Raw genomic sequence first — 26,456 nt, forward strand, 5'->3', positions numbered from 1 at the left:
TTCATTGCTTCTGATAAAAATATATCAAATAATGATTGTCTGCAATACTTTGCATGGGGAAAGGTCCTAAATATCCCTTCAGGAATTAGAAACAACAGATAAGAAGAACTATCAGAAAGCAAGAATAACTAAATCTCACCAGCTCCATCAACTGTTAGTCTCTCTGGCTAAACTGTGCAGTGTATCAAATAAACACAATAATAAAAAGTTTTTCAGTTTTTCACTAGACTGAAGAAGAAAAAGAGAGAATAAGAAGAGGAAAAGAACTATTCACTAATATTATTAGTCAGTTAGTATGAAAAGGGGGAGAAAAAGTCACCAAGAATAGAGTTATCACCTAAAGGCAAATTACTGCCTAACAGAAAAATATATGTAGAAAAGCATTCAGTGATTCATGTCAGACCACAGCCAGCAGACATCTCTGATCTATTGTGTTCATCTCAAGCAGAGGCATAACAGCTGTTTAATGCAGACCTGGCAATGTCCTTTCTTTGGGTATAATTCTCACAAACACATGCACCTTCCTGATTGCTCAGACAAACCTGTTTAGCACTTTGATAACAAAAATGATAGGTCCCTTTCAACTTAAGCCAACCTAAATATATTCTTTAATTCAAAAATACATTTGCATAGACAGGTATGAAAATGAGGGTTTGTGCTATTAATGTAAGGGTTATAGCAAGCATTTTAAAATTATTATTATTATTATTATTATTATTATTATTATTATTATTATTATTATTATTATTATTATTATTATTATTATTATTATTATTATTATTATTATTAGCTAGTATTCTTGGAGGTCTAACTTTTAACTTCTCTCATGCTGAGGATATGCCAGCTGCAAACAGTGAGAACCGGCCCTTCTTAGCACATCTGCAGTGTTAAAAAGGAACTTTGCTGTAGTACCTTTTCTAATTTTAACCATCAGCAAACGTGTGCCTTAGCAAATAAATGCATTGCGATTGTCTCATAGACTTTATACTAAGAACAGGGCTTTGAACCTCAAGTAGTCTTCAAGAATGAAGCACTTTCAGAGCTGGTTATTTATATTGAATAGAAATCCCCTTCGAACCAAGGATATCCAGTGTCTTTAAAATACACAAGTAAGATTACAAATTTCCTGGGCCTCCACCTCCTCCCTTAAGTGCTCTTTACAAAGCCTCTCTCCAACGTACCTTTTTCATTTTTTCCATTTTCCCATCATTTCCTCTCTCCTTACACTTCTCCCACTATTCTCTAAACAGAGGTTCCCTGGCTTACTTCCAGATGAAGCATAACTTATTTGCTTTTTCTTCTGATGTATGACAGAATAAATAATGTATTTTCATGAGCTTTGCAGCATTTCATTCATCTTATCTTGTAGTATCAAAGTACTTCCCTTGTAAATGAAAAGCTGCAAGGGTGAACATTACCAAAAACACTCATTTATGACACCAAGGAAGACTTGTACTGTTGGAAAGTTTCCTTAGAATGAACCTGAGCAAGCTGCCCATTTCCCACATTTTCAATGCACAACCTTTCCCTGTTTCTCCAGGAGTCGTAATGTTCTGAGAAGGTAACAGTTTCACCAGGGATTAGAGGAAAAAACTGCACAAGAATTGCAGATATTTTTTTCCCAATTGTCTCTTGTCTATTGGTAGAAATAATTCCAAAAGAAGAGGAAGACAGTTTTCTTCCCTGTCTGCCCAGTCACAACAACCACACCAATGAAAGACAACAGAATCTCACTGCAGGTCATCAGATCGAAGTGAAACCAGCACTTAGACCTTTCTCTTGATTTTGTTGAGAGTTTGGTGGAGTTTGAAGCTTTTTTTCGAAGGTTCCTTTACCAGGAATCCTGTCCTGGAATTAACATGTAAGTCCTCTAAAATGCCAAGGAAACTCATCTCCTCAGTAAGCCTGATCTAACCGCATCCAGGCTGACTTGGCTCTGCATGCCCAGGACCCAAACATTCTCCAGGTCCTTGCCTCTCCTTCTCACTTCAATTAAGCAGCTGCCCTATAATCTGTTCTCTGAAGTGTTGCTGGCTGTGGTTTTGTCCCATCATCACAGCAATCAATCCACCTCCAGCACCTACTCAAGCTGAACTTAACAGCAATCCATCAGCAGATACAGAGGCTTTATGTGCAAGACCAAAGTGGACAAAAAGGCAGAAGAGAGGTTACAAATATGATCTATAGCTTTATTTCCCAATATTCCACATTTCCACTGCAAAATGTCTTCTAAACTACCCCAATTTGTGCTTTTGCATTGCAGTTATTAATTTCTATTTCAAAAGATGCTCCAAAACTGCAGTTCTTTGATTTCAAGTAGAAAATTAGTTCTAAAGGAGCTCCAACCCCCTGGATCCCTATCAAAGCTCCTTGGTTTAAATTTAAGCCCTACTACTCAGCATGGTTTTAACAGAACTGCTTGTTAGTAGGCAAAATCCTCTATAACTAAATCAATTACATACATTTTAACTTAATTAAATCTATTTCTGCGGATAAGTATTCCCGATTTAACTTAATATTTTAGGTCATATCTTTTAAGCAGCATTACATTACTGTAATTAACTGACAGGTTTTAAATGACACTACCCATTTACAAACAGTTCAAGTATTTAAGTTGCCTTGATTTTGTTTCTGAAGAACTGCAAGTGACTTATCAGCTATTCCTGTCAGCAATGAAGTTATTGAAATATTACTCCAATATTTAAAATGTAATAAAGAAGAAAATTAAAGGGAGATGGAGAAGTCCTTGTAGACACAAAACTTTAAATGGAAAAAACCCCTGGCCCTAATGGCACGAGTTTCTGTTAACAGGCTAAGTATGGCCATTTGTTTTTTCATGTCCTTTTTTTTTTCTTATTAGTCCTAAATAGTATCCTTAAAATAATTTCAGATATGTATTTTTAACCCCTGGCATTTCCTCCATAATTCAAAACTGCAACTGGCCTACAACTGTCCTAGTCAATCATTTACTTTCCAGGCCTCCTACTGCTTTTAATTTTCCTTCATGTCTTATATATTCTTAGGCATGTAGTTAAAAAAGGTTTACTTTAAAAACACTGTCCGCCATGATTTTTTTCCCCTTTTTTTTATGTTTAAGTCACAAAGTAAACCGTGTTAGCCTGTTCATAACTGCTACTGAGTTCACACCTCCCAGTATTTTAGCAGATTCTTTCACAGGAATTCTTTTTAACAAAAATGAATGATTTGCTGGATCTGGATATATTTCCATCTACTCAAGAGGGAAAGCTCTCAGCAGCCAGGTTGCTTCCCATTAAAAGCCACCATGTATCCCCTCCCAGCACTGCGCAGCTCTACATTTCACTGGCTCTAAACCACTCTGGAAAAAAACACTTAAACGTGAATGAAAGAGGGGAGCTCTCTGGCTCTGTTTTATATTATGGATATGCACGGCTGTCTGTTCACTGACCTAGAAAGCAGTCCTAAAGCAGTGAGCAGATCTCTCTGATATCCCTGTCCAATGTCTGGTCACAAGAACTGATCCAACCCTTCCGAGGGTGCATCTCACACAGGGAAGCAGGGTCAGCACCACAAACTTCTGCCACACCACAGCACCTTGTTCATGCTTCAGCACCTGGCAGTGCAGTTAATTCAGAGTGGGCATTCACTTCATCTCACTGATTTTCATTATCATTAACTAAAAGGAAGGAATAACTTGTTTAGTTTATGTAACTTGGGTAACCACACCGTGATTTGCAGACATGAACTACTTCCCGTGTCACATATGCACAGGAGTATTAAAATCATTGTGAGCACAATTGTCCCAAAAATCTCAACTGCGAGAATTCACAGAGTAACCAACCGTATTTAAAAAGTGCTTCCTCTGTAGGAAAATGGATTATACTACACTATATTACAGACATTCTCATTTCTACATCATGTCAGGGGCAAAAAATATTTTCATTTTTATGAGAAAGTAGAATTAATGAATAAGCTCACTAAGAAAACTGCTTCTTTGGAACAGGTTTAATTAATGGGATGTGGACTACCTTAAATGAAATTTTCCATCCTCAGAGACCACCACCAATACCCAGTTTAGCACATTTGCAATAATACACCCAGCACAATAACTTACTATGTTTGGTTTTGCTGATCTCCCAGCAAGTGCTATATAACCTCATTTATGTCACTCAGCTCTGAGAGAGATTCCAAAGTTTGAACCCAAATACTACAGTCCTCTTTTTCTGTGAGTTCAGTAATACCTCTGATCCTCTTAGCTTCATCTAGACTTGAATGAATCATGTAACCATGCAGTTGGCAAGTAAACCAACAGAAATTCAATGCAAAGAACCTCATAGTTCTGTGGAGATGCATTACCAGTGTGATGAGAGGTTTGTTGTGTCTCTGCTCCTCAGCAACCGGGCAATAATTCCCTGGTAAAATGCACTATCTCCATCTAACTGAACGCGAGCAGTGTTCTCATTTCCCCTCCTTTCAGTCAGCCCAGCTCAGGAAGGGTTGAATTAAGCACTAAGAAAGCTTCTGGAGTGGCTTGCAATTACAGCACCTAACATGTTAGGGTTCTATTTTTAGTAATACTATTCAAAGCACACTCACAGTAGCATAATAAAAATTGATATTAATTCAGTAATAAGAAGTGAAACCTGGAGGGATTAATACCCACATGAGAAGTGTGACAACATGAAGTCAGCCTGAAGCCACAACCACCCCTCCTCATTCTGGGAGGAAATACCTCAGATGATCATTATTGCTGTTAGAATCTGTTTGGAATTTTATTCAGAAGGAAAATAAACATCTTTCTCACATGGCTTTAAATTCCCCAAGTGCTACCAAAATGAGTTCTTTGATTACCACCACAGGTCTTAGATTTCTTCTGGAAAATTTATCCTCAGAAAGGGATCCCATCTTTCTCTCTCTGTCTTTCTTCTGTACACACATCAACCCCTCATAAGCTTTTATAACCATGCTGGGCTTTGGGTTAAATGCATGACATTTTCACTCTATGAGAGAAATAATGAAAGGAGGGATGGCTGAGTACTTGAGCTGGGTTTCATTCCAGATCCTAAGAAAAGCAAGCACACATGCCAACACACATAAAGTCTCACAACTTGAGAAAATAATACCTTCTTGAACCTGAAGGTGCAGCAATCACACATTTGTCCACCTCTTGGAACTGGAGCTGACTAGAACAGGTCACAAAAATTGCATCACAACTCACAGCTAATGATGCTTAAATGGGTTAAGGAAATAACAACTGAATTGTCCCTTTAAAGGTTAACTGTAGACCTGCCAGCTTAGTGACCTACATTTGCCTGGTCAAAGCCATCTGTGAGAGGGGGTAAAAGTATACTTTCAGGAAGGAAATTCTGGTTTGACATTAAAAGATAGACTCTTCCTTTCCATTGCTCACAGGCCTAGAAACACAGGCTGACCCTATCCAGGGTACACAGCAGCATAGCAGACTTGCACGTCAGCTGCTGGCAGCAAAATAAAGACCACAGAGCTACAGCTATGTGAGAAGTCGATGATTTTTGGATTATTTCCTCAGTGCAAATCTTTCCTCTCATTCTTTTTCCAAATACAAAAATAAAAGCTTTAGGGAAGCACTTTCCTTGTTAACATATTTCTTTAAACTTGTACTGTTTATGCAAGAATGCTTTAGTTATTTTATTATTCTCGTGATAACTCTATTTTTTTTCTTTCTGCTCCTAAGAACCAGATACAAGGTGCACATCACGCTTACAGATGTGGACTCAGAAGTTTTGCCACTCCATCACAAAAGCCACTTGCTTCTCAACAGAGAGAGAGAAGGTGGCAGCTGTAAGCATCCTACAATTTATATGAAATTCTTGTTCTGTCCTCTCTATCCCCAAAACAGAGAATAAGAAGTACTAAAACCTAGTCCATGAATGATATTTCCTTTCAAGATGTGCTTTCCCTCTTTAAGCATGTTATCCTTTTGCCCGCCCTTATTACTTTTCCATATGTGCCTCTCTACAAAGATATCTAAATGCTTTGATTTTTTTTTCTAAATACTGTGATTTTTTTCAGCATCTCCTCATTCCTGTTTGTTCTTATTGTATGTTATGCTCCACGCATTTTAGCCAGGTGCAAAATAGAGAAAACAAGGCTGTGCTAATGGGAACTCAACTCTTCAAGGCTGGGAAACGCTCCCTGTCTTTGACAGACAACCTAGAGAAGCCTCAGCTTTTAGTGTTTCCATACTCATTCCAGTGACTGACCGTCATTTCTGATGCACTGAAACCTTTTAAACTAGGCTTCAGATTGTAGGTACCTCAAATCTCTCTCTCCCTGAGCTTCAAGCGCAGCCCTGGTTTCCTAGGGCCTAACTAAACTAACTTTCAAAAGCTGAAAATGTGAATATCCTCTTCAAAGACAAGGTATATCAAATTTAATGATACCTAAATTATATTCTGAATTTTGGTAAAAAAAAAAAAAAAAAAGCAGTCCTTTGTCAGCTGCCTGGAAGCACAGAGAACTTTTCCACTTGCTTCTCAATGATACAAACACATTGGTCTGCTGTAGAGGATTGCTGTTGCTTTCAAACCTATTTGCCTTGGAATCCGTTCAGTTTCATTATACCACGTTATCAATCTGAGCATAATCTCAGTCACAAATGTCCATTCCTCTTTTATTGCTTTATGGAAGTCTGCAAAAATTACATCTTTTATATAAAGTCCAGCATAGTAAATAGAAATACCCCAAAAAAGTTTCCACTGACTGTACATATTGTTGAAACACAGGTGTTATTTTTTTAATAGCCTGACATGAATTTCCAGGATCATCCATTTAGCGAACACTGAACACTGTTCTCCAGTATAAAAATCATGTCTAAAGTAACTCACGTTTTGAAATCCATTCTCCATCTGATAGGAACACTAATCTCCTTTGTAAAGAAAGTTTTTACTGTGGATTTTGCAAATGAAGGAAAACTATTAGGTTTGTCATTCTAATAATTCCATTTTCTACTAACATTTTTTGTTCTCATCCTGTTTTTACAGTCACAACCAAAGAATCTGAAAGTTATGCAATAAGACAGGCTTTAAAGCCACCAGGGACCTGCTAACACAAGATGGAAATAACTTATTATGCAAGTAAGATTAAAACATTGACCTTGAGTCCACAGTCTTTTGCCAAGGGGCAGTGTGTGTATGGGGGTGGAAAATCAACTGTGGTACAGAAGCTTGCACTTTGCTTAGGAAAGCACAAGAATTTTCAAAAGCAAAGGCCTCCATCATATAGGAAAGTGGAGGCACAACAGATATTGTGATCATTTTAATAGTATCTATTAGGAAATAACACAGCTTCACTTCTGCACACTGTCAATATCATTTCCTGCTCATCATCCTCTCACATTGCAGCCAATCCTGCAGTGATTGTTCCAAACCGTTCCAGTCTGTGCAAGCCTGCAGAGGCCAACCCAGCAGCAAGGGCCAGCCTGCGGGGATGGGAGCCCAGCTGTGCCAGCAGGGCTGCTGCAGAGGCCAGGCCAGCTGGGATTCCCTTGGACACAGAGGGTGCCAACGGGCTGGAGCAAACAGGCTTCAGATGACTTTGGGCTAAGGGGTCAAGGCCAGGCTCCTGCGATGAGCAATAACCCAGCCACGGACTACAACCTGTGGCTGCCACGCTGCACAGCCCAGAATAGGGGTGCTTTATAGCAAATTATGACGTAGGAAAATAGGAGAAAGAAAATATGACTTTTGCCTCAATGCAGTCATATTGACACCCCTTGTGCCTGTCTCTGGCATTCCCTGAATTTCTCCAAGATCATCAGAGCCATGTTGGATTTATACTCCACAGCTCTAGGCTATCATTTGCACGGGTTTGATAGACAAAGCAGTGACAAAGGAAATGAGCAACACCTGGGAGGATCAACATCTGAACAGCTGGTTCTGCCGCTTGAAATTTATGCTTCACTGAGGCAAACAACAGGCTAACAGGTTAATTCTGTTTTCAACTATTCTTTTAGATGGAGAGACGTTCTTGCAGGGGATGAGAATGTCTTTATATGCAGCAACAGAGTTCTACCGTCTTACTCCAGTCAGGCTGGAACACTGCCTCAAGGTAACATTCTTTTTTGTGTTGTTTGGGCAGCAACATGATTTTAAAGAGGTAACTACAGCTGACTGCATCATTAGGAATCTTAAAGAAATAGATGATATGAAGGAAGGTTTCTTCGGTTATGGCTTTTCAGTGCTTTTTGTTTGGCTTGGGTGGGGTTTTTGGTTAACTACCCCAAAAAACTTCTCTTCATGCATTTCCCAGAAGAGAGCTGAGAGGGAAAGAACAAGAGAACTGCTGGAATACACATTCAAAGACAGACAGAATAGAAACATTTCAGGAGCACTCCATCCCAGGGGATCTCCATGCCTGTTCTGCTCAGCTTCCAAACTAGAAACACATCTATTTTCCTTTCATACATACAGTAAAAAACTCTGATAGATTGGTATCTAAGAAGATAAAAAAGTATTTCCTCAGAAATGGGAGAAATAATTTGGATTACTTGCAACAGCACAGTTCCACACAGCCTTAAAGACTGAGCAACTGTTATTACGAAATTAATATAAACATATACAGTGTTTAAAATATTCTGTGTAATAAACAATTTTGTTTGTTTCTTCAAACAGGAAATTTTGCTAAAAGAGGCAGTAGAAAGAAAAAAAAAGCAAAAAAAAAAAGAGAAAATAAAAAGGTAATAAATATTCTTTGGAATAAATAATTCTTTGGAAAATACAAAACAAACCTAGAAAAACTGAACAGACAGTTGGCCATCCTTTATGAAAAAAAGGTTAGATTAATCTTTATTTCAGCCAATTAAAATCAGACTGGCCATGGAAATTAAGAATACAATTATAGAGCTGTTATTTGTTCTGATTTTTACTATTATGGTGAAGATGGAAATGTCAAACGAGAGTGTGGCAGAAAAGGAAAAATCTCTCAATAAATCTTAACACAAAAGGAGAATAAGATAAAGGGGAATGAGATAATCTGCCTAGCACAGTTGTAGAAGAATTATATGTGTCCTTGGATATTACCATTTATATAGTCATATCTCATCACATAGTAGTGAGGACAGCCTTCCACAGGGGATGGTAAAGGCTGCAAAAATCAATCTCAATCTTTAATAACTTTACCATAACTATTAAAAAATATCAGCTCTAATCTGCCACGTCTTTCTGAAGAAACAACATTGCCACTGGGAATGCCATGTGTGCACGCACCTCTTTTCTGCCTGGGCGCTGTGCCGGTGGTTCTGGGAATGCTGCTGGTTCTGGGAGTGCCGGCTGCCCCTTAGTGTCCCCCTGCCCCCATGGCTGCTGTTACGGCCCCCAGCAGGGACAGGGGCACGAAGCCCAGCCCAAAGCTGCTCCTCGTTCCTGTGGAGTGGCACAGATGTCCGGATGGCAGAAATTACATGGCCGGGATAGGCAGAGAGCGAGTCCTCCTGGTGGGGGTTGTGGTGAGTCCTGTCCGAGGCTGGGAACTGCCACCCCGGGCGCCGGTACCCCCGATCCCGCTCCCTTTCCCGGTAATAGGCAGGGAGACAGGGCCGTGTCTGCTCCATCACACCTCCACTGCAGCTCCGGGAGCAGGCAGACCAGGGGCCCCAGTTGCCCCACATGCCTGGGATTCCTGCACTGCTGTCCTCAGATGCATCTCCTTGCTCTTCTGTCCTCTGGGGAACCTGTAGACACAACATATCGACTCAGGAATTAGAATTCGTATTGTAAACTGAGGAGAGCACTAACACCCTTGTCCAGCCATTTACTCTGCAGTCATAAATGAAGTGGAATGACATAGCAAGTAACTTCTTTCATTCCCAGCCTGTCAGAGGACTGCCTGTCCTGCCAGTATAGGAGGAGGTTTCCTACAGCCACCAACCATTCAGACAAAAAGTTTGGGCAGTTTTGGTTTTTTTTTTGGATTATGTGGATAGAAACAGTTTTTCTTTAGTTCTCAGCAATAGAAAGCATTGAGTGATGCAAAGCTTAGAAATGTGGAGACTGAAAACTGTTGTCACAATAGCAAAAGCATGAAATAAGGTTGGTTTTGGTGACAAAATAGGATCAACAGACACTGGCTGCTCTGTCCCACTCTGATGCCTCCAACAATGGAGATTGCTAGAGGTTGCAACAGTATTTCAGGAACTCTGCTCTAATGTGGAACTTTTTATGAAAGCAATAATGTAAGAGGACAGGTTGATTTCCAACCAATCAAAAATGCTGCTATAGTTAACTCTTACATTACCACTTTCCCCCAGGCCCCATATTTTCACTTCAAGAGAAAGAGCTGTTCAAGATGACCCACCAAATCCTACATTCACAGAAACTCCCATCAAACTCAATAAAAGACAGGACAAATTGTTGGTCTCTGGTGTTCATTGCCACTTAGTCCATTCAGCAACACAAGGAAAGTGAAAGAAAGAACCTCAAAGAGAGGGGTTATTCTTCTGAAGGAAGCTGGGGAGTATTAGGAAGGACAGGGTCTGTTACCACAAGGAGAGTTAACCCTTCAAGCTGTGTCCAAATATTTCAACATCCTAACCTAGTGGTTGGAAAGGTATCAGCACAGCTAAGAAATTACAACTACCCATTCCCATCTCCCTGTGGATTTGGGTCCCAAAGTTTACCCACTCTTGGAGGTAGATATAGTCAGGATTTCTCAGAGTTAGCCCTGGGCAAAGAACTCAACTTTGTCACACAGAAATTAGATGTATTTTCATTTGCTTCCCTTGACCAACTGGCTGAATCCCAAGTTTTCAAAACAGGTTTCCAATGTCTGTTTCTCACAATTATTAACATGCAGAACCTCCTTTTAAAATGAGCATCCTTTAACTAGTTTATTTATATTCTGAACAACCTTTGTACCAACAAGCGCACACACACATATCAATTCCTTTGAGAGACAAAAAAAAATAAAGGCACTGTCCACAAACGCTTGCCATACCTCTCCAGTCCTATTTGAGTGTGTAGCTACCTCAAAATGAGCTTTGTCTGTCTGTCACTTCTGCCCCCTTCAAAGGGTGAGAACCTAAGCATGTAACTTCCAGCAATAATTGTATAATAGCAAAAGATTAACATCTACACACTTTGCCTCTAGTCACAGATTCCACATGCAGTCAATAACTGAGCTGCACCCCACCTGTGGCAGGGAGCTCACATTCCTCATCCCAGGGCTGGGAACATGGCAGGCTGGGGGGGAATGTGGTTTGCAAACATAGGTTGGCCTGAGCATTGCAATACAACAAGCCAAGCCAGCACAGGGTTTGTGGTGCTGACGTGTAACAGTCAGTTGTGGTCTGCATAATCTGAAACATTTCTCCACTCTGAGGCAGCTCTCACACTTTCATCACCAACCACAGAAGAAACTGCATTTAATTATAACTTCTGAATAACAAAAGGCATCTGCATTAGTGTGATATGCTACCCATTTCTCCCATGTACTTTGAAAACAGGAGCAGATGTCTCTGTATTTAATAGTCTTCTCCTGTGGATACCCTATTTGGCATGAACCTTTATAATCCAATAGCCTGTACAACCTAATACTGCACAATGTCAATATTATGAATAACATGCAACAAGGTCTTGATTTGTGGCTGTTACATTTGCTCTCATATCCAGTAACAGAACACCACTGGCTTACCATCTGACCAACTAAACAAGCTTTTCTTCAGTTTGTGATTTTTTACAGTAAATATTCACTGCTCATACTTACACTGCACATTAATGTGGCTCTCCTTCAGATACAAAATGGGAACAGCCACACATGGGAACACTATCTAGTCTGAACCCACTCTGCAGCAAAATTTACTTACAAAACTAGCAATCCTTTGTAATCAAACAAATGATGTTTCACTTGTTTAGACTACTTCTTAATCATTTCTACAACAGTGCACCTGTTTTTTTAAAATGCCAAAGACATTCATGCAGGGAACAACTAAAAACCATTAGTCTATAAGCAACTCAAGTTACCACTAACATAAAAAATATATCATTATGCAGAAACAGAAAGTGATATAACTGTGACAAGTGTCAACTTGCCGCAGAGAGAACTTTCTGACTGCCAAACTTCACTGCAGCAAGAACTGGCTTAGTTAAATTGATACTTTATGTGACTGAAGGCAATCTAAAGTAATTTCACACCCCTTAATCGTCACAGCACAAAAAGTTTTAATCTAGCTAATTATGTAAGAACACGATAAAACTAATAAAAAAGTAACATTATAATGTCTTGTATTGATGTACAAACTCATGAATATTACTTTGCTATAAGATGACGAAATTCCGAGATGGGAATTCTTGGTAGCAAATCAGGTTAAGTACTTTTATTTTTAATGAAGGTCCCTGTTCTCTTACTTTAAGATGTGGGCTACAGATGAATCTTTAGAGGACATGATGTGATTACTTCAGCAGAAAGGAAAACAAAGCAGGGGAACAGAGTGCCTGAGGAGATCGTGGCAGCACCAAGGCCAACTCCAAAGCTCTGCCAGGCACCGACCCTTCCCCAGGGCAGAGGGGCTGAACTACAGGACTCACAGGCCACTTCCCTTCCTTTGGTCCTGGGATTTCCAAGTTACTTTGTAGCCAGTAACACATTTCACCAGAGCCCTACAATACAGCCAACAAATTCCAGGTAGCTACAGGAGACAGCTCCAGTATTTCAGACCATCTCAGAAACACCACATATTCAGAGACTCCTGGCACTAAGTCCCTCTTGCTTTAAAAACTACCCATTATAAGTACACTTTCTGAAGGGAAGAGTTTGAGCCTGCACTGAGGAACAACTGAAATGCAAACTGAACTTTTCTTGCCAAGTTAAGTAATTTCTTTAATAGAATCACATAGCCTGCAAAAAGGGAGAGGTAATGTGATGGTTCGGACTTGGCTCCCTGCCAAATGCCCAACCCCCCAGTAGCAGCCCCTCTCTTCCCCCCTTTCTACTTCCCCCAGGGCAAAGGAAAAAAAAACTATGCAAATTGAAGAACCCGAAAACCAAGTTAGTTATATAAAAAATATATTTTATGTATATTACAGTTAAGATGCTATGTACACAGCGAACGGGAATTTAAACACCCCCCCAAAGGGATAGGAAAAGGGGAAAAAAGGGACAAAAGGTAACAAAAAGGGATACCAAATAGATATGCGCAATCAAACCTGAGAACTAGTAAAATAACTAGTAAAACAAATCTTACCACGTCCCTTAGAAAGCAGGCTTGGCAGACACAGCCAGCATTCTCCAAGCTTCCACGTGGCAGGTCAGTGGATGCTGCAGGCCTCAGCCTTAGATAAGCAAAACTAACGCAGGGACCCACTGTTCCTGAACTTCGGCAGAAGAGAAGAAGAATGAAGGTCGTTCCTCTCCTCTTATTTATACCCCGATTTACATAAAAATCATATGGAATACTGGGAACACTGCCCCTTCCTTGGTTACAAACTGGTAACCAGGGAAGGCCTAGATTAAAACTAACCCATTTAATCTACTTTCCCGTAATTCATGACTGATCCCTTCTCTAGGTGACCTATTCATTCTAACTATAAATGCACCATCAAAAAAATTTCTATCTACTGCATATTAATCAATAACCAAATATTTTGCTCTACAAACTCTATTCCCCCCACTTAACTTCCCCCTTTCTTTCTTCCCTACATATTTTTCAGTTATTTGGCGGGACAAGGTTCGTAAGTGGAAGCAACGCATTTCACTGTGTGCAGCTGTACAATAAATGCAATGAAAAGTAAGAGGAGCTTTCAGGTGTGCACGTGCTTGCAATTTCTACATCTGCACTAACTCCTATTAACTTGCTGTCAACAATTCTTTATAATGATTGTTATGCACCAAGTATCTTCCAATCTGCTGCCTTTCCAACAGTAAGTGGCAAACTGAATCTAGGCAGGATTTTTAGAAGAGCAGTTTCATGGTCACCCCTTCCTTCACACATCAGCTCTGCATCCCTTTCTGGTTTTCCCCCAGTCTTCTTGTATTTTGCTACTTTTCCACACAGGAGCTGCATTACATCCAGATTTTATTCTAAGAGTTTGTTGGGATTTTTTTTTTTTTTTTGCAAAAACGTACTGAATTAAACATGCTACCAGTAGGCTGATGTAGATGACATTTTAAATAGAAAACAGTTTATCCTGAATTCCTGTAATTCAGCACTCACTCTGATCCTGAACCCAAAACTGCAGCAAAAATTAAGAGAATACTAACTGTAGAAATGCAGTGCAAATTTCTAATACAGCCTCTGTCAGAATCAAGAAATACGATCTCCATCCTGGGATTTCAGCAGCAGTTGTTGAAACTATACTATGTAAGAATGTCCCTGAAGAGGAAACGTCACTTGAACTGAAAGCCACAAATACTTAAATCTGAAGTTGTTGTGCAGGAGGACAATGGCAGACAGTGCAGTACTGATCTGACAAACACTAATTTTAAATACTGTAGGATACTTCATCCTATTAAACCATAGCTTACATACAAATTAACTGTTCAGAAAAGCAGGGGGGGACAAGTGGATAAACCAGAGGCCCATCCATGGTATGGTATAGAACAGTACTATGTTTCTGACGGTGTGGAAAAAGCAATGATTTCAGGAACAGTGTAAGAACCAGGGCACATTCAGAGACATCCACAGACCCTCTGCTTCCAGGTAATCAGTAACTTAAGGACTTCCTTCAGCTGAGCACCATATTGCAACTCTTTCCCATGACCACCATTGGACCTATTCCCCATGAACACAGTAAATATCCTTTTTAGCATATTTTTAATCTTGGTTTTCAAAAGATTGTGCATTTTAAAATGAAAAAGTGTTTTTCTTACCTCTGGTTATACCTGCAGCCTGACAATTTCACTGTGTCTCCCCAGTTATTTTCTTGGTGATAAATGAAGAATGATCATTCTGTGTTCTCCTTCATCACACCATTATGTTTGATCTGCAATTGTTAACACAACCCACTTCCAGGATCTCTTTCTGGAATTCAGCAGTCCTAATCTGTCCAGTCTCTTCTCGTAAGGAATTCCTCATTCTCAGCACCTTGTCCACTCCTACATTCCTACACGGTTGTGCAATGCCACATACAGCACTCCAAATGTGAATTAATGATGGAATGTCAGAGTAATAATGATTATAATGCTTGGTGACAGTATATACATTTTAGCCAGCTACATAATTAAGCTGCTATAGCCACAGCCAACATTACTAAGTATTTTGCAGATACTAAGCATATTATAGCAATCCAAATTCAAAACTGAAAAGGGATACAAGACAATGGAAAGCTTTAAACCTGGAGATATCGAAACCAAATCAGACACTTCAGGTTTGGGTTTTTTTCCAATTTCAGTTTAGATACATTAATATTATATTTCATAGATTTAATTTCTAACATCTTATCCAGTAATTCTTTTTCTGGTTAAATGCCCAGAATGTAAATGGATTCATGAACTAATTAATTACATCATATTCATAAATATAAATCTGAAAGGGATATAACAGGCATGCACATATGTTCCACAAAACTTTATAGTATTATTTTCACCCAAAGGCGAGAAATTGTATCCAGAAGAACATTTTATCACCTGCTCAGAAAAATCCTACCAATGGTATTCCCTTGGTTAAATCATGTCCATGTCCTGGACACAGAGTAGAATTAGCTGAAGCCAGCATGTAATTTCTTATTTTCAGCTCCTACTGTCCTATTTGTCCTGTGCCTCCCAGAGCAAAGAGCTCCAATTCTGTTCATATCCCCCAACACCCTTCAGGCTTTAGGCACTTTTTCATTGTCTCCTACATGGTCTTTCTCATGCCTTGATAACCCACACTACGACACCAAGCTGTCCTCATCATTATTAACCGAGTATTGAGGCACTTGGAAAACATGACCTCCTCATTTATTCCATTACGCCAGGGTCACACCTCCTTTATTTTATAGTTCTGATTGATTAAAGGTTTCACTAGGGCACAGCCTGTCACAAAAGATATGCAGGCAGCTTTTATCACAACCAGGCTCAGCCTGACTGAGGATTCAGAACCGCAATAAAATAGTATAGTTACTATTTAAAATGTCATGTCTAGGATGAGAGGAACACAGTATTCCTCACCCAATTCAATTATTATATAACTGATCAAAGATCAAGCCACAAAGTAAGAGCTGGACTTTGCCTTCTTAAAATTTCAGGATTGTGAAAACAAAAGCAGACAGACTCCCAGAAAGGAGACCTGAACTACTGCAGAGAGCAGAGCATGCCAAATTCTCAATGAGCTGGGGAAATGATAGTTTAGTTTTAGAACCTGTTCAAGTGTAACATTATTGTATTTCCCTGCCAGTGTTGTAAACACATCTATGGAACTCATTTAATTCCTTTACCAATCTAAGCATCTTAAAGGAATATTCTTCCAATATTAGCTCAGCTGATTTCCAATAAAGACCATACCTATACAGCCATGATAATTTCCCAGCAGAAAGTCTTTACAGTCCACTTAATACATGTTCATTTGAAACAACTGTATTTTTTACGCCTTTTATAAGAAACATGTGGAACTTTGCTGGTTTGATAAAAAGCAATCTACCAAAAAACCCTAAAAGTTGCAGATAACTTTTCGGATCTCTCAAGACTGGTAGGAAAATGGAGCAGGGGCCAAACAAAACATCATGACACAATGTGTACATGTCTGCCTGGCTAGTGTGCTCAGTTATTTTAATCCTTCAGTGCGTTTTGGAAGCCTTTAATCAGAGAAGCAGTAAACCATTTGAATTTTACAGTACGTGGTAAGTGTAAATATTACCAGCTTAAACGATTTAGGTTTCCATTTTTTGTATGAAATCTCTGTCTGAACATCTGTGCCTGTGAAGATTAAAGGGCTAAAAAGCCTGGAAATAGAAGACCTTTGTATTCACAAATCACTGAAGGGAGTCACAATGCCTGGACAGCCTAACTGCCCCTTCAAACAACTTTGACCACATCTGAAGAAACTTTAACATTATTTGATTAGTCTTGAAAGTAAACAGTTCTGGAAAAAGGTCAGAACGGTTTCTGTGCCAGCAAAGCTTGAAGCTTCCCCCAAATTAGGCTACTTTTTTTCACACCAAGACCACCTCCATTGCACTCTGGGAGCCCAGTGTTTTAAGGGAGAAGTTTCTTCCCATTTTTCTGTTGAGAACATTAAGTGTTTTCAAGCAACAGATGACTCACTCCTGACCTCAATTCTACCAGTTCCACACAACCACTCCTTATCAACAGTAGGACTGCTTCTCATTTACAGGAAGGTAAAGATGAAAAGCATCTGTATCACAAATTAGGCTTCTTTATTTTTTTAAAATATTCCCTCATCATTAACTATCACTTGTGGTCCAAGTCACCCAGCTTGCACTCCTCTTGGCCTCCAGGTCAATCATCTCCATCTGTGACAAAGTTGTTGCCATTCTATCGTATTTCTACACTTAGAAAAGTTGCTGTTTGGGATCCACATGTGGTGGAAATACACATTTGATGTATTCAATGATTGACGTGACACATCCCCAGATCTTTCAGTGAATCACCCACCCATCGCTCCAGAAGTAGAGAGGACAAGCTGTCATAAAACAGAAGGCAACATTCCCTAACAGACCTCAACTGTGATCCAAAAAGCTTCTCATCTTTATCATCACTCTGATCCAAAGCTCAGGCAGAATACAGCACTGCTCTGAAAGAAGATGAGAAGCTCATCTATGACCCTGTAGGCTCACCTGCTCTGGAATCCAGATGGAACTAAGATTTTACTTTTTTTTTCCCAGAGAAACAGAGAACTCCTCCTCTGAGATTAAAGAAGCCAGTATTTTTTAATTTAAAAATTTTTTAAAAATTCAGAGGTCCCTGATAAAGCAGGTTAAAAATAACAAAACCACTGGCCTTGATTTTTCAAAGAGTGTATTCACATAAAATAATGTATCCTTATCCCATCTCCTTTCCCCAAACAAAGAAGAATTTTATTCCCTAACCACTTTAATCCACAACACCAAGAACAGGGAATTAGTAACAAGGCAGAAATAGCAAGAAAATTCTTTCAGCTATTGTTGTAAATATTCTGTTGCACTAAAAGGCTCATTTTAAAGACAAAGTCTTGTCACGGACTACATCATCTCTCCTGTTTCCTAAAGATCACTGCAACAAAAATAGCAGAAACCTTAGCTAGAAAGACTATTTTACCAAAGTTTTGGAATGGAACAGCATGTATATCTATACAGTTAAAATCCAGCAGCTGTGCTGAAGGCAAGCAGTGAAAAGCTGCAAGAGGAATATGGACTCCCTTTGAGTTGGAAGCGTTCTATGGAACTGATGTGTATGTAAATACCATCATAATGGACAGCAGGTATCCCATAAACAAAAAAGCATTACAGGAAGAAGTGTGACACCTGTACCCATTTGTTGCACAGGACCAGAAATAGCATCGCTGTGCAGATATAGGGTGACTGAGCTGCTCTAGGAAAATTCAGTCTAGTGTGCACAGCCCAGCAGGACAGACCCCCAGTAACTCTCTAGCAGGTCTGTCAACAAGTTCCAGCTCAGCAAGTTCTGACACGTTACACACTTCAGTCACTGCTGGCCTTAGGGCAGAGCTTTACCCTTCCTGGATTGCAAGGAAGAACAGCCTTCCTTACATGCTTCTGCTTCTGAGGATATGGAAAAGCAAAGTGGTGACCAGCTGTGGTGGAGATCCCACAGTACTCCTTAGAGTTATTAGGCTTTAGCTTTAGTCCTAATGTCTAGGCCAAAAGCCAGGCTTAGATATGAACTACTTTGTCTGAATCCAATTTCCTCCAATGTTTCAAGGATATAGATTTGCTTCATGCTCCACATTGTGCTCTGTTATAGTGTGTTCAGATGTATTGGGCAGCTGCATCCTCTTCAGTTACAGAACAGTGACTTTTATGGGGTGTGGTAGGGCAGAACAACAATGGAAATTAAGAAACTTTGACATCCACTGTCCCTATTACAATATAAATGAAAGTGTAGGATCACATTTAAACACAGAATTTCCTATATGAATCCTAAATATTACATCACAGTCAGATTTAGTAACCCAATTCTTGTCACTTGAAATAGTGCTCTTTAAGTTATCACCCTCTTTGCACATTCTCCCTTTACCTTCCCACTTACATCTCCATCATCCTCTTCCTACAGCCCAGTAGAAGGAATTATTCCTTCCATTTTAAGCCTCTTGCAGCAGTGCAGTGTACTGGAGCAAGCTAGCAAGACTGCCTAAGAAAGCAAAGATGGAAAGACACAAGGATGAAAATAAATCCGTGGTGTATTTCATGACCAAACTCATCTCCTTGCTTTTGCCCCTTCAAGTAAGCAGTCCAATTAATCTCAGAATATGTCAGAATTCCTTTAAGTCACAGAATCATAGAATTAACTGGGTTGGAAGAGACCTCTGAGATCATCAAGTCCAACCCTTGATCCACTCCCACTGTGATTACTAGATCATGGCACTCAGTGCCACATCCAGCCTCATCTTAAAAACCTCCAGGGATGGTGAATCCACCACCTCTCTGGGCAGGCCATTCCAATGCCTGATAACTCTCTCTGTAAAGAACTTCTTTCTAATAGCCAACCTAAAACTCCCTTGGCAGAGCTTAAGCCTGTGCCCTCTCGTCCTGCTGCTGACTGCCTGGGAGAAGAGACCGACCCCCACCTGGCTACAACCTCCTCTCAGGTAGTTGTAGAGAGTGATGAGGTCACCCCTGAGCCTCCTCTTCTCCAGACAAAACAACCCTAGTTTCCTCAGCCTCTCCTCATAGGACTTGTGCTCGAGTCCCTTCACCAGCCTCGTTGCTCTTCTCTGGACCCGCTCCAGTACCTCAATGTCTTTCCTGAACTGAGGGGCCCAGAGCTGAACACAATACTCAAGGTGCGTCCTCACTGGCACTGAGTATGGGGGAAGGATCACTTCCCTGCTCCTGCTGGCCACACTGATCCTGATGCAGGCCAGGATGCCACTGGCCTTCTTGGCCACCTGGACACACTGCTGGCTCATGTTCAGCCTCCTGTCGATCAGCACCCCCAGGTCCCTTTCTGCCTGGCTGCTCTCCAGCCACTCTGTGCCCAGCATGTAGCGCTGCAGGGGATTGTTGTGGCCAAAGTGCAGGACCTGGCACTTGGCCTAGTTGAGCTTCATCCTGTTGCCCAACTCTCCAGCCTACCCAGGTCCCTCTGTAGAGCCCTCCTGCCTTCCAGCAGGTCGACACTCCCTCCCAACTTGGTGTCGTCTGCAAATTTGCTAATGATGGACTCAATCCCTTCATCTAAATCATCGATAAAGATGTTAAACAGGACTGGGCCCAGCACTGATCCCTGGGGGACACCACTGGTGACATGTCATTTTAGTTGTCACATAGAAGTGTTCCATTCCTAGGACAAACTCAGGAAGGTACATGACTGCCAGGAAAAAGGTCTATCCTACAGCAAATAAATGTAATGTAAAGCAATTTTAAGGGTCACCATAAAGGGCATGGGAGCAGGCAAGTGGGGGAATTAAATATTTTTAATCAATCATCTTGTCCTGAAGCAAAGGGAAAATGCAGAGATCCCTCAGAGTCAACCCAAGGGACATATTAATTTGTTTAAACGAACGTCTGATAAACTCATTTTTCAATTTCATGTATTCTGCCAATAAAATCAATGCACTGCTACTATATGGTGGAGAAAATGGAAAACACAGAAAGGTGAAAAAGGCAAACAGAGGTAACTCCGAAGCAACTCCTTCTAGAGGTAAGGAAAACTTGTGTGTCTACCGAAAAGAAACCAAAAAAATACCAACCCACTCCTTCAGGCAAACCGGAAGTCACCCTCTGCAAAACCCAGTATCCTACAGAGAGCTAAACTGCTCTGAAGTACATGTTCATTGTAGGAATTCTCTTTTAGGAACAGAATTTGAGTAATGTGGGGGTTTGGCCACTACACTGCATTGCTGCTCAGGCTCCACTCCCACAAGGAGCTGAACTGCTCTAACTGCTCACCATGACCAAATGAGGGACCATGGCCACCTTTTCCTCCCCTCTGTTCCTCTCTTTCCCCTCAGCTTTTGCCCCTCTTCTGTTCCTTATTTGTCCTGACTTAGCAGTGATGACCTCTCAACAAGCATATTGGAATCCAACACAAGACAGGGGAAAATAAACACAAAACCCCTCCAATAACACACATTCTAAAGCATAATAATCTCAAAATTTTGTGGGGAGTACATTCACATTCACTTGATAAATAGTTGCTTTTTCTAGAGACATTGTGTGTCTGATAGCAAGATAAAACACCTAGTTTATTTCATCTTTAATTTAGAGCCAGCATAAAAAAATGACACTGAGCCCAACAGGTTCAAATTCCTCAACAGTATTGTAGTGCCCCAATCAAAAGCTTGTAAAAATAAATCCTGACACTGCTTCCAGACACTGAAAATCAGTTTTAGATACTGCAGCTCCACTGAAGTCAATATTCACCTACAACTGAGTGACAAAAAAGATACGTATAAATTCAAAGCAAGTCCGTTGCTTCAATGCTACTATTTAGTACCATAACTAAGATGTTCAAACAATGCAATATTTACGTCAGAAATTTCATCTGGAAATGAAAAACACAGCACCACATGATCAGTCAAAAATCCACCCAGGAATGACTTCTGTAAAATTGGGAATACAGACTTCAGAAGTTGTCTAGGAGAAGGAGTTTTATAGTTTAACAGTCACTTCATCACAGTGTGACACTTATCAGACAAGGTTAAATTTTAATACAATAAGCACAGGGAAGACAGACAGAGAGCTTGATAAGCCGTGGGATGTCCAACAGTTCATATGTGCAGTACTGATGGACAAGGAAAGTTATTCATTCAAATATTAAGAAAGGTTTCAGTTTAACCAGTTTCAGAGAGCTTGGCTAATTTTAAAATGCAATTTGGTTTCACAAAACATTTTCCCCCTTTTTTGCTATTATTGATGAGTATTTTGGCCTTACAGAGGAGTACGCTTGATAATACAAATTCTATACTATGAATGAAGAATAAATAATTTAGATCATGAAAATAACTCCAAGAGGCTTCTAATCTACACTATAATCCCTGTTTCCAGAAACAGGGTCATAGAAAATATAAGAGTCTTTTGCATAAAAATTTTTATTTCTATCTAACAAACATACTATATTTAATGTATTTGAATTATTGTACAAAACTGTGCCATTTACAGAGAAGGGATTAACAAACCGAGTAGTATCCTAAACTCAGATATAGGAAAATACAAGGATGGTCTTTCAGTTTTTGTGCACTTCTGACAGCAGAGACAGCACTGTTTAAAGTAAATAAACACACATATAAAAATCAGGTAGCCAGGTATTTCTGAAACTCTGTATTGGTAAATTCTGACTTTGTACGTCAGACAAGCTTCCAAGACTTTCATTCAAAAATTATAAGGTCTAAAAGCAGAAAACATTACTCAGTCAAATGTTTTCCTACAATTTTCCCAATTTGGTTCTGACATCTCCCCAAGTCTTAATTCCACTATCTGCACTTCCCTGCTAGGGAAGTAATTTGGCTTATTCTTTCAGCTAACAGTCTCATGCTGACATGCCAGAAACAGATTTTTGTGTGTGCATCTGAGGAAGCAACCTGCTGAGTTCTGCTCTTCCCAAATTTGTTGGTGAAATGTCTCTTAAAATTAAAAACTAAAAATAAAAAAAAATGCTGTTCGATAAGATAAACTTCTTTCTTCATGTTAAGCTCCTAAACACATATCACTAAGCCAAGAGTAGCCAAATGGTACTTTAAACAGTTCTAATACACTGAAGCTAAATAAAAACTCCTACAAGTATGAGTTAGGAAACTACAAATAGATTTTTGTTGAAAAATCTACATTGTGTAAGCTTCTCTGAAACTAGTGTGGCTGTAAACAAAGAAAAAACAAAAGATTAAAAAGCAGCAAGATTTAAAAAAAAAAAAAAAAAAAAAAAAAAAAAAAAAAAAAAAAAAAAAAAAAAAAAAACAAGCAAAACAAAATAAAAAACCCACCCAGAACATAGTATTTCCTGATGGTTTTAAGCATACTCAACTCCTAAAAGAACATCTCAGCTGAACTGTGGGTGTGTAGGAGTTATAATAGAGGGAGTTACAGTGGATTTCCATCAACTGCTTTGGGAATTGTCCTGGGGTTTACTTCATTTTCCCAAAAGTTTTACTGTAAGAAAAACATCTAGACTATTTGGAAATATTTAAACAAATTACTCAGTCAAATACCCAAGTCCAATTCTCTTATTTAATTTCCCTGTCCATAGCTTTCAGAGGAAAAATAACCATATGCAGGGTGCAGAAGACAGAATCCATATTCTCCAATACTGCAGGTTAAAGAATCAGTCCTGCACATGTTCATAACTTTAAGCTGCAAAATCATCACACAACAAGGACCAAGATATGGTCTAATGCTTCAGCATTAGTTATATTAGACTTCAGCACTAGTTATTTAGTTTCCACATTCTGTACCGTCTGACTGTGTATGTGGAAGTTACCAAACACCACTTTTGTTATTCACTGTTTTGTTAAAATCACATATTGTTCATCAAATCCTACTCTCCTTCACTCCCTTTCTTCCTGAAAAATCTGACCTTCTGTCACATGGAAGGAACTCTGCCAGACAGCAGAGACACCCATCCAGAATTACTCAGGAGATGCTGCCTAGGGATGCCAGCACACACGTGTCCAGGTTACTGCAGGAAAAGAATCGAAAGAGCTTCCAGAGCTACAAAGCTGGGAACCCACACCCCATTAGAAACACGTCCTTAGAGCTGCTAACAGCCCCTCGAGTCTGGAGCTGCTAGGTGTGTTAGAAAGCCTGGGAAAAAATTAACAAGACTTCAAGACTAAACACAGTTTGGCATGAAGAGAATCCTCTCCAGTGGTGTAAGAGCTAAGACTGACAGACAGCCCCAGAGCCTCCCTGAGACCATCACAAGAAACTTGTGCCTCCCTTGTTTCCAGGACAAAGCAGGGCTCCAAGGTGGTTACCATGCCCCTAAGTGCCTTTAAGTAGAACAGAACAAACTCCAGACCCATGGCATTTCTCATTCAACTAAAAACAAAGAATCCGATTTTATCTAAATTAATTCCGGGGCTTCCCAGAATGAAGCAATTGTTTCTCTGAGTTACTCTATTTTAGTTAGATTTATTCCCCCTAAAGCTATTTGGAAGCTGGATTGCAGCATCTCTCTGCTGTCATTGTTACAAAAGAATGTCTAATCAGGCAGAGTACTGAAACCAGAGCAGCAGCATGACCATCTCAGCCGCAGGACAAAAGAGAAGAGATGTAAGATAGGCAGAAATACTATGTTGTAGAGCTGTTAAGAACAGAGCCCCTGGACAGCTTGTGCAGACTGGACAGTGCCAGTTTGAGACTGCATCATTACTGACCTCATATAAATTGGCTTATAATCAGGCTGCACAAGGAGTTAACAGGATATCTGTGTTCTTCAGGAACTATGACTATCAGATGGCTTCAGGTTTCTAGTCCATAACTATGAGGCTATTGCCCAAATAACGTTTTACCCTAAAGATAGTATTAAAAAAAGAAAACCCAGAAAACTTGCCTTTTATCTCCTTTTAAAAGTACAGTTTATAAAAAAAATTGCATCTTGCCTTATTATTTAAAAGTCTATAATAAAAAGCAAACTTGTTTTTAAATAGATTATTTGATACATTTAATAAGGCTGTGTTTGAATACCAAGTAAGAAATAAGAACAATATTGATATAAAGTCACAGCCCACAAACAGACAGAACAGCATTCAAGGGGTCTCACCTCAGGTCTCTGGCAGAATCACAAACACCTGCACATCAGTCCTGATAAACATTTGTTCAACACATTCACAGAGACATCCATCACAGAAATTCTAAATATTACCCCATGAATATCATCTGTTCTTCCTTATATCCTTACTATGAGAAGTTTTTTTAACATCAAACCTATGTTTCCCTTGCCTCAGTTTAAATCCATTTGTTCTTATCTGCTCCATCAGACAGAAAGAATAGCCTTCTCTTTAGCACTCTAAGTATTTGAAGATTATATCTGCTTCTGCCAGCAGTCTTCTAATGTTTTGAATAAAAAAAACCTGAATTCAGTCAAACTTCCCTCAGAGGTAAGATTTTTAATTCTCTTGAGAGTAAAAATCACTACTGGTCTCTGTTCCCAAAATGTCCACTACTTTCCATTGCAAAAACACAGGTATTGCAGCCAAGATCTCAGTGGTGCTGAGCAGCAGGGAAGGTGTGCAGGCTGCAAACCTTCTTAGAGATGCCAGTGGGAGTGAACCAAGGAGTGAACCACTCACAGGAGCACAACAGGAAACTTCAGCAGTTTCCAGCTCCAGTCTCTAACCATGTAAATCTGGCAATAGAGTGGGGTTTGGGTCCAGCTTCTGTCCCAGACATTTCTGTCTCTGTAAGAGAATGAGCTACCTATGAGCAACTGGGTGGTTCTTTAATCACTCCGTGTCTGAGTGCTGCTCTCACTAACAAGAATTTTTTTTCCCCTGTGTGTCACATGATGAAAATGCTCCAAAACTTGAGTAGCTATGTGTGACATACAACACTCCATACAATTACTCAGCTAATTAACCATGATGAGCCTCTTTCAACCAAGTATAATTTATAAAAATAACCAAAAAAAGAACATCCCCAACATACACAAAACAGAAGGTACTTATTGCCAGAACTTTATTCGGATTGCATTGCTTTACATATCTTACTCTAATGTTTTCTACTGTTAACTTTAAGTATACAAGATCTGAATAATTCTAATGCTTACCTTTCTGTGTTCAGTTGAAGGCTGTGGGATCACAAACTGAAATCCCAACACTGCTAGGGAACTGAGAAGTCTGAAAGGGCAAACAGTGGAACAGAACATATAAATACCACTAATACAAACTGCACATCTACAACCTATTTACAGGGTTCATACTGCAAGAAAATATTTAAGTACTTGAACACCATTACTAATCGAAGCAAACTCACTAAACTGTATGAAATGTCCTTATGGCATTCTATTCACAGCAGACAGTACCAGGGCCATACATAGAAAGTGCATCAAGTAGAGTCCATTGACAGTATTTCACATAACTCCATGTTATTAAAATATTCTTAGCTGGACATATTTTAACACTTCAGCATTCAGTGTCAAACTGACATACACTTTGCAAGTTTTCTGAAGTGTTAAGTAAGAATTCACCCATCTGTGGACTAGGTCTGCTAATAGCTCTGGTTCCTCACTTTCCAGATGAACAGCCCACCTCCAGCACACGGGAAACATAGAGAAATAGGTTCTTCCCCAGCTGCTTAACACTCCCTGGTGGTGCAGTGGTTAAACCACAGCGTTGTCAACGTTGAGATCTGGGTTCGATTCCCGGTTAGGACACTCCCCGGGCAGATGGAGCTCGCTAGCCCTGTAAGGCAATC

General features: G+C 39.8%; 1 protein-coding gene across 2 annotated transcripts in view; it reads right to left on the bottom strand.

Annotated features, from left to right (window-relative positions):
• The window catches only part of THSD4 (thrombospondin type 1 domain containing 4), a 264,033-nt gene that overhangs the window by 214,633 nt on the left and 22,944 nt on the right, over nt 1–26,456 (bottom strand). For both annotated transcript variants that reach the window (XM_027881547.1, XM_027881546.1), the window contains exons 3-4: nt 25,810–25,879; nt 9,225–9,688 (exon numbers count right to left, since the gene is read on the bottom strand). In XM_027881547.1, the coding sequence (XP_027737348.1) occupies nt 9,225–9,688; nt 25,810–25,879 (534 nt within the window). The remainder of the gene's footprint in view (nt 1–9,224; nt 9,689–25,809; nt 25,880–26,456) is intronic.

Source organism: Empidonax traillii, unplaced genomic scaffold (genome assembly GCF_003031625.1).
Source record: "Empidonax traillii isolate 1590-97213 ecotype Southwest subspecies unplaced genomic scaffold, ASM303162v1 scaffold90:size2128546, whole genome shotgun sequence".
NCBI classification, from domain to species: domain Eukaryota; kingdom Metazoa; phylum Chordata; class Aves; order Passeriformes; family Tyrannidae; genus Empidonax; species Empidonax traillii.